The sequence below is a fragment of the Lynx rufus genome, unplaced genomic scaffold (assembly GCF_022079265.1).
Source record: "Lynx rufus isolate CCGP_SWC_20201006 ecotype Redwood Valley unplaced genomic scaffold, mLynRuf1.p SCAF_7, whole genome shotgun sequence".
In the NCBI taxonomy this organism is placed as follows: Eukaryota; Metazoa; Chordata; class Mammalia; order Carnivora; family Felidae; genus Lynx; species Lynx rufus.
In genome coordinates, this window is record NW_025814889.1 from 11,750,931 (window position 1) to 11,759,971 (window position 9,041).

The window sequence follows — 9,041 nt, forward strand, 5'->3', positions numbered from 1 at the left end:
TGCACTGGCTTTGCAGTCAGAGTAATAGTAAGAATATTTCACTTTCATCTTTGTGTTAGGCTGTTACATCATTGAGGGCATGTGACATACTCTATTTCTCTCCCCTACTCCCCACTGCTCCCTGGTCTATTTATCTTAATCCCATAGTAGGCCATCTCAGGGGCTTCTGTCCCCCTCAGGCCAGTTGCCTTGATGGTCCCTGTTGGCCCTCATCTCCCTGATCACCGAAACCCTTCAGCTTGGTCCCCCTCTGGGCATCACATTCCATCCCATGACCCTCAGAAAATGGTTCCCTCCCTCTCTAAATAGTCATCCCATCTCATTTGGGAATGTGAGCCCGTCCGTTTTGCCTGGAAATCTCCATGCGCGTCCCCTGACCCAACCGCACGCTGTGGTAGACCCACATTTAATGGATCTCCCCGCGTCGGAGCCTGTAAAGGTCACCGGGAACTATGCTACCGGAGCTGAGCTCCAGGACACTCGTCCCACATCAGGGTTTTCTGATGCCACCGTATACTCTCAGGGAGCATAGTAGGGCGGTGTGTGAGCAATATTTCTAGGCCGGGGCTGCTGGAATTGGAGGAAGAGGCAAACGGCCCCATTTCGATGTGCTCTGTGTCACAGCTGGTCCTTAGCCAGGAGTACAGACCACACACGAAATGGGTCGGCAGGGGGATCACATTCTGTCTTCACTCCTCAAACCTCTACTCATGGGGCCTGTTACAAACAACAGCATGTAGTCAACACCTAGCCTGCAGCCTAGTACATAGTGAGTGCTCGGTGAGTGGTACCTACCCTGTTAGGGATGCCAAACCATGTCACGTTCAAATACAAAGCAGTCAGCAGCGTCAGAGCTAGAACAGGAGGGAAGAGTTGTGTCTAGGAAGAAAGCATTTCAAGGACACATTGCAAAGGTTTTCCTACAGGTAGGTGAACATTTCGAGACAGGAGTGTAAGAGTTCGCCGTCCCCCCAAACCCTGGAGTGGGAAAGGGGAGCAAATACTTTCTTCTGAAGCTTCGACCCCCTTGTGTCCACTGTCCCCCTTGCAGGTCTGGCGCCCTCCACGCTCTGTAGTTTCATTTCTTCTTCATCCGGGGTCTCAGGAGTGGGGGCGGAGCGGAGACCGAGGCCCGCCACTGTGACCACAGTGCACTCCGGGAGCAAGTGACTGGCTCTGGAGGTGGGGCCCAGGGGCGGGGCCGGGGAAGGGGGCCCCCACCGCCCCCGCGGGGCCGCCAGCACCACCAGCCGCTCCAGAGTGATCCCACCTTGCATGGTGCGCCTTCCTGCACAGGACTGGAAGACAGAAGTTTTTTATGGCCATATTTTATACTGCAATTCTGAAGTGTTCGTTTCTCACAAACTGTACTGACTCAAGGGAGCTGACGTGATAGGATCTGGTGCTGTACATATGAATCTTGCAAAGCTCTGATAGAACGGACCTCCCTCGTCCTCTTTCCCAACCGTCGTCACTTCTGCTCTTCTAGGTGTGGGGAACCGTCTATGTTGTATTTTTTCATTAATGACAAAAAAGGTTTCAACTGGATTATTTAAGTCTTGGTAAATATTGCGCATTAGGGTTTTATTTTTTACCCTTTAAGAAATATGCCCTTCTGATCTTTACTTCTTAGTCACGTGACCTGTATCTTTTGCTTATCAGTAGTTGAGTTTTATGTTAACCTTTAAGAGAGGTGTTTTGTTTTGTTTTTTTTCCCTCCAAGGGGAATGTAAAGGTATTTTTAAAAATTCTAATAAGAGGATCGAGAATCTGTCTCCAAGGCGAAGAGTGCACTTTACTTCTATTTTTTCCTCCTTCTCTCCCCTTCCCTGGAGAGGCAGCTCTTTAAGAAAACAACTCAGCAGTCCAGTGAGGCTGTCTTGTCTCCAGGGCCACCTGGGGAGGGAACCTGCAGAAGACCTTTTCCGACACCCCCTCCAGCATGCCCCTGGCCAACCAGAGACCCTAGGGGCCTTCACCATCAGTGGTCAGAAATAAAGAAGCCTGCTCCCCCAAGACTAAGGCTAAACTTCAGAGGCTTCACTTGCTGTGAAGGAGATGCCCACCCAGCAAAGATATAAGAGCCTCCCTTCCAGAAGGAACCAGACGCCATTTTGGTTAAAGGGAATGTCTCACACAGCTTATATTTCTCACGAGGGTAACACAGAGTGGTCTGCTCTCAGCTATGCAGTTTTAAAGTTAATCTCTCTCGCGCTGTCTCTCTGTTTTTTAAAAATGCATTTCTAATCTTACACTTAAAATGGCCTCCAACTCACACAAGTTGTTTCTGCAGATTTTTACCCTGTTCTTCTATGAATGTTACCCAGGCGAGGAGAGGGAAGTGGCCTTGGAAAAGAGTCCATTTATCTGGGGTGGTAAGGAGAGGTGACCTGCCAGGCGAGCAGGACACTGGCCAGCGCGGTGATGGCCAGCCAGCACTCGCAGCCCTCCCTCTGACCGGGGCAGTCTGAAAACCAAAGACCCGTAGTGGTGGTGTCACCAAAGGTGCCAGTTGCCTGGGATTTAAGAATTTCTTGGGAAGTAGAACTTTCATGGCTAAAACTGGCAATGTCCCAGGCAAAGCGGGCAGCGTTGTTTACCCATGTGATGCATAGGTGTGCAGGGTAGAGCACGGCGTGAAACCCAGGGCAAACCACTTCCCAAGGGGGCTTTGAGGAGGCTCTCTTGCAGAGGCTTGCAGGTGGCTCCAAATGCTAGGTTTGCAAAAGCCCTCCCTTGACCCCCTGCCCACCATAATACCATGAGTCTGCATTTCACACCGTCAGCCTCAAGCCTGCCATGAGTCCCTGTAGGTCTGCCTGATGGCCCAACAACTCTACTGGCTGTGGTCCTCCTGCCCTTCTCCTATAGCTAGCCACATTCAGCAGGTCCTGTTGGTCAAGCCGTCTTGTGGTCAAGCCACACCTATGCCTGTGTCCAGGCCAAATGTTTAGTGATAGCCACGCCCCCCCCCACACACACACACATACACACCATGTTTCTAGGCTCAGCAGCTCCATTCTGCCTCCATTAGTATGGCAGTGCAGGTACGTATAAGAGCAGACAGGAAGACAGACAGCCGGTCTACCCTGTTCCCAACATGCATCATATGCACCCAGCCCCTTGGCAGGAATCCCACTTGGCATCTGCCACACATGCATCCAGAGCGAAAATCAGGCGGTCGCTCTTCACGATTAATAAAAAAAAAACTAAAAATGTCTATAAAATGACCACAGACCGAGTTGAGAAGCAGGCATTGTGTGAGTTGGATAAGTGTCAATGCCATGCCCGCAGAAGGAAAATGGCATGAATATTACAGAGTATCAGAAAACTGTGGTCTCTCTCCAGGGGCTTTATTAGGGTGTTGCTTACGACCAAGTATAATGGAACATTCTTGTTTCTACAGTACAAGAAAACAAGGAATTAGATGTAACGGGGTGATAATGTGCCCAAATCTGGTACCTGTGATGTGTGCCTGACTGGCTATCAGTTCTTTGCACCTTGTACTAGGTGCAGTCAGTTGCATTTGGAGGGCAACTTCTGAAGCCAAATTCTCTCATGGGTGATTAGATTATTTCCTAGAGCTGATATTTGGGGTGTACCTTCTATTCAGTTAGTTTGAAGGTATGTCTCACCAAGAAGTGCAGAACAGGCAGGAGATAAGGCCCTGTGGCCAGCATCCTCTTTGTGGTTCAGATGAGCCTGTGGCTGCACTTGGCCTGGAATGCGTCAACAACGCAGTGTGATGTGTAGGGACTGGTTTCAGCTCAAAAGCCAACTCTGTTGAACTTGACATCGGGCAAATCCATTCTGTCTCAGTGCCACTGGACTTAGGTTATTTCCTATCGTTTTAGGAAGAGAGGAAAATAAACCCAGAACGTGCCTTTTGTTAAGACCTGCCGAGCGGGGTGGCTAAATCCCGGGACCCTCGCTGATGTCAGATCCCACCAGTCGTAGCTGAGCCTTTCATACGTGCCCACGGCTTCCACTCGCTGTGGAAGCCAGCATGTGGCCGAGGCTAACAGATGGCCACCAGCTCCATCACAGGCTTCCTTTCAACCCCAGCCCCTCCCCCAACCATTGGTCTCCTCAGCTTCTCAGAGCTAGTGGATTATTTTTTTTCATTTGAATATGACGTTTTGAACTATCCTTGAGTGGTCTTTCAGCTGCCCTGTCTGTCCCTCCTCCTCTTCCCCACTTTTCATCTCATCAGTGAGGCAATAGGCAAAGCCATCACTGGTCTGAAATGAGCAGTGAGTGCTCGCCCACACAGAGCCCCCACATGACCAGCTGCTTTCTGCTCTTAAGCAGGGTACCCTGGGGTGTGGACTGCTCACTGCTTTCCCTCGGCGAGTACACTGCGGCCTGGGGTATTGGGTTGGGATGGGGTAAAGGCAGCTGGATCTGAGAGGGCAGGGAATGCCTACGGGGAGCACACAGGGCCACGGAAAGCCCTTGGGAAAAGAAGAAGGTGCCCAGATAGATTGACAACTAGTCCAGGACGGCGCATGGCCATCGTGGCAGCAGGGCTTACCGTCTCCTACTGCCTCTGACCCCATAAGAGAACAGCAGGATAATGTTCCCCTTCACGTCTCCTTTTCAAAGAGAAGAGCCATGTAGAAAGCATACCAAAAGACGAATGAACAAACAAACAAAAAACCAAAAAGCATGTGTGGCTTAGTGTTGTTGACTATGGCAATGATTCTGGTCACTTCTAAAATCCCACCTCACAGGCGGGGAGCAGTTTCATATCCCCACACAAGAGCTTATCTCCTTTGAGAGGGTCCCACTCTCCAACTAGCTGTCAGCACAATGTCCAAGAAACTCAGTAGTCCACCGTGGGGCAAAGCAAGATGGCTTTGGCTCAATGGGCAAGACTCTGGCACTTAGGAAGCATTGGCCGTCTGATGGCAGGGACTTGGCATATGACCCTCAGACTCATTTACCTGCCCGGCACTGACCTCATCCTGTTCATTTACCTACCTTGGTGTCCAGCCTATCCTGGATGGGTTGTGGGTGGGAGAGGGGAACTCCTCTTTAGAACAAAGGTCAAGAACACCAGGGACAAAGGGGAGGGAGCCCAACTGACCCCTCCTGAAAGGGGGTTGACCCTCTCTCTCTCGAGGAGTGACAGCTTCATCTGATTTACCCATTGGGATTTGACATTCTATGAGTAATTTTCAACAGAAAGAAAAGGCCATATCCAGTGGAGATGACTCAGCATCTTAAGGCTCTGGCCACCAGGGCTCTGTGGCCCACCCAGAGCTTTAGGTACGGTTGCTTCCTTGCACTGGAGAAGCCGGGTAGGAACCATGGCCCCAGGGCTGGAGACAGGAGAGCCAGGGTGACTGCCTCTGTGTTACAGCCAGCAACACCCCCTCCTCTGTGTGACTCCCAGGGTTTCCTTTGGCTGTGCAAAAGGAAAGCAAGGGCCAGCAAAGGGCAGGTCCTCCCATTCCATAAGCAGAACTAAGATGTACTCTTTCCCAGGGTCACACGCTCACTTCTGGCAAATGAAACGAAGGCCCTCTGATTCAACCGATGCACGAAACCTTTGCATGTTCTTCTGAACCAGTACTATTCCGCGTTCTGTCCCCCCTCCCTCGGCAGAGTTTGCCTTTTCCTTAAACACATTCCAGACCAAACACTGTTCAGTTTGTTTCAAAAAAAAAAAAAGAAAAAGTGTATACCTGTATGGAACCCACCATTTTTTGTGGGGAGGGGGCACCCGGCTGCAAACGTACCTGACATTTGCACACAAGGGTTCCAACCCTTTGGTTTTCAGAGTTGAAAATGTTGAGATAGCAGAGGTGAATTGGACAAAGTCCGAAAAGGGGGAGGGGGCTTATTTCCTGAAGACCCCAAGAAAGGCAGCCTGCAGATGAGCTAGCCTGAAGAGCTCTCCTGTGGACGGCGGGCAGGGAGGAGAAGGAGGAAGACAGAAGCCCAGGCCCCCTTCCGCCCCTACCGTCCTTGTGGCCCCAAGTGCATCACGGTCCGCAGCCTGGGCCAGGGCGCAAGAGCCCGGCCCCACTGTGAAGTCGGCCCCGCATGCCGGCCAAGGCCCGGCCCGCCGCCTGCTCCGTGCTGACCCCGACCCGAAGGAGCAGCAGCCCTTCCAGGCCGGCCTTCCCCACCACCTGCGGCTGCGGCTGCAGCGGCTCGGCTTTTGGCTCCGGGGTGGGGGGGTGGGGGGCTCCGCTTCTGCAAACCCAAAGGCTGTGCATTCAGCAGCCAAGCCCGCTGCATGTGGCTGCCAGGTCTGGTTTCGTGGACAAAGTGTGGAATGGCTTCTCGGTGTCTGTATCTTTCTACACCAAAGGGACAAACTGTTCCGTTCACCCTTTGTACTAATGCTGCTTCTGCATTTGCCAGATCTACTTTTAACCTTTTGGTCCCCAGGGAACTTCTCATACAGTGATTATGTCTTCTGATTATTTACTGAATTATTTTACTTAGAGGTGATTTTATTTTCTTATGGACAGGAAAAAAAAAAAAGAGGAGTGTGTGAGGCTTCGGTCATAGAGGTGAGTCACCACCAGGGACCCCAAAGCCCCAAACACTAAGTAAATTACTCCTCAAAGGGAAACCTTCATCTGGACAGACTGAGATTGTCAGGCCGTCCTGCCAGCCTTGCACTTGACAGGCAGGGGACGGGGCAGGGCGGGCAGCCGGGCTTTGCAGAGAGAGAAGGAAGGAACTGGAGCGCATCGCTTGTTTGGACATTGGTCATACACACAGAGGCCTGTCCCCCTCCTTCCGGGGCCCTGGCATCAGAGTCATGACATGCCATCCAATGACAGCAGAGAGACTACAGCATCTTTGTTTCAAAAGACGGGTGGCTTGTTTCAGAGAACATTTAGCTGAGTGCCACATTCAAGTTGGACAACATAAAAGGCACGTTCCGTCCAGAATAAAATTTGGAACAATTTCTAAATTGGCTGTAGTCAACTACACATAATGTCACTGCCCTTCTCGGAGCCCTCCCACCAGCGAGCGAGCATGTTTTCCAAAAGCTTACAGCGACGAATCCAGGAATGTCCCTGCGTCTATTATTATGAGGCTTGTGATTGGTTCAATTTTTCCATAAAAAACACGTTCGTCCCAAAGAAGGGAAACTGTGCATTTATTCCATGCATGTAACACTCTGCAAGAAGTTTAACCCACCTAGGTTTGCGGCACTGCAAAATTGTTCATGGGCCTATGTAGCAAATGATTCTCTGCCTTGACAATCATGTACACATATCAAGATTTCTATCATAATGATAACGAGATTGATGACTTCTTGTTTTCCTCCAATAAAGACAATTAATCACCTTCAGATGTATGTGGTTTGTTTCCTTCATAAAGAGCAGGAGGGGGTTGTGCTAACAGCTCTCCTCTTTGCATAGTTTGGATTGGAGGGAAGGGAGTTTGAACCCCTGGAAACACATAGGGTTCCCTAAATATTTTATGTCACCTGCCCAATGAGCCCGGAGTGCCAGGGACAGGAAGGGGCAGGCAGATCTTGGCTTCAGGACCCAGGGAGGGTGCCCCACTTTACAAAGCTCTCCTTTTCATTGCTGCTGCAGAAAATGGCTGGTTTGCGCCCATTAACTCAAATTGCACTAGCTGGATATTGAGTTGCTTAGAGGAAAAGCCGATTTCTGGGAACCCCTCTCTGAGTAGGGGGTGAGCGGGCACACGCCTATACCTGTATTTTGGATCAGCACAGCTTTGGAGTTCTCCATGCCCCCAAAAAGATTCATTCTGAGCAGAAGGCTGCCTGCTATCTTTCTTTCTTGGGGGCGTGGGGGGTGAGGCTGCATTTCATAGGTCACCAAACATATGGTGGGGACTAGCTCTGATGACCAGAAAATTCCTCCTATCTAAATGGTAAGCGGCTATTTGCAGGGGGGAATGAACCGGATGTGTGTTAGAGAAATGTAGAATTAATGCTGTCCCAGCAGCCATATCAGATGAAACGGCGTGGGCCGTTGTGGATCTAAGTGAGCCCCAAAGAAATACGGTGCGCGCCATCGGATGTCTAGTCTTTTCTGATTTGATTATGGCATCTCTTAGCCCAGACCCTAACTATAAAGCATATGAAAGCAAAGGGATCACTCAGGGGGTTCATAGGTGACATTGTTGATGCAAATTTTTGGACCAAAAAGAACTTTGGTAACCTAACCACCTTTGAAAACTCTTTGTTAAGGATTTATTAAAGAGAGGACTTGCCAAGTGTGACTGAAAATTTAGCCAAAGCAAATGCGCTGAAGTATAAAATGAATCCTGATAGAAAGCTGGTGTTTATAAATGCCTTAGAGTTGAAATGTTTCAGGTCAATTTTTTTTTGTACTTGGCTCCAGGCACATTGACCAAGCAAGTTTCTCTGTCCTTCCTAGATTTACCTAGCCTCCAGGCACTGAAGTTCACCCCAAATTTCCTATATTTTCCAGCTAACATTTGGTCTTACACATTCTCTTGTGAATCATTGATCATAATGCACTTAGGAGCCGACAGTACAAGAAAAAGGAAAGACTTCTTACATAGTTACAGGATTGTGCCTTCGGAAAAGAGCTACGCCTGACCACAGCAGGCACAGAGCTTAATGGCAAAAGGGGGTACAGATTGTGTACACCCCAATCCTGATTCTCCATGCCCCCAAGAACAGCGGCTGAAACGAAACTACTTTATAGAGAAAGCTTCTGAAAACAGGATGTCTTCAGTTCACACGCGTGCTGAGCCGTCTGGCTGGGCTAGTTGTGGTCTTGGGGGCATGTATGTACTTGGCTATGCCAGCACTCTCTAGTTGAGAAAGACCAAGAAAGAGAAGTTGTGATTAGTTCCTTTTTTTGTTTTTTTACATATTTGGTTGCAAAGTCTATGCTGAGCCCCTAGAGTGTATAATTTCCCCTGTTATATTAGCTGTTCATAAAGAGTGTCTGTGTGGGCACGCACACACACTCTTGGACCCCCCATACAGGGTCTTCCAGTTGAGGGAGTAAGTAGTGGGGGCCAATTGCTGGTCCACACCCTCCACACCAGGCCCTGCACCCTGG

At 49.9% G+C, this 9,041-nt stretch overlaps 1 protein-coding gene across 2 annotated transcripts in view; it reads left to right on the plus strand.

Annotated features, from left to right (window-relative positions):
- The window catches only part of CAMK1D (calcium/calmodulin dependent protein kinase ID), a 433,382-nt gene extending 426,061 nt beyond the window's left edge, over window positions 1-7,321 (plus strand). The window contains exon 11 of one of the 2 annotated variants that reach the window (XM_047067247.1): window positions 1,052-7,321. In XM_047067247.1, coding sequence (XP_046923203.1) covers window positions 1,052-1,170 — 119 coding nt within the window. In that variant the 3' untranslated portion in view covers window positions 1,171-7,321. The remainder of the gene's footprint in view (window positions 1-1,051) is intronic. The other variant, XM_047067248.1, reaches the window with a different exon arrangement.
- The last annotated feature ends 1,720 nt before the right edge of the window (window positions 7,322-9,041 follow it).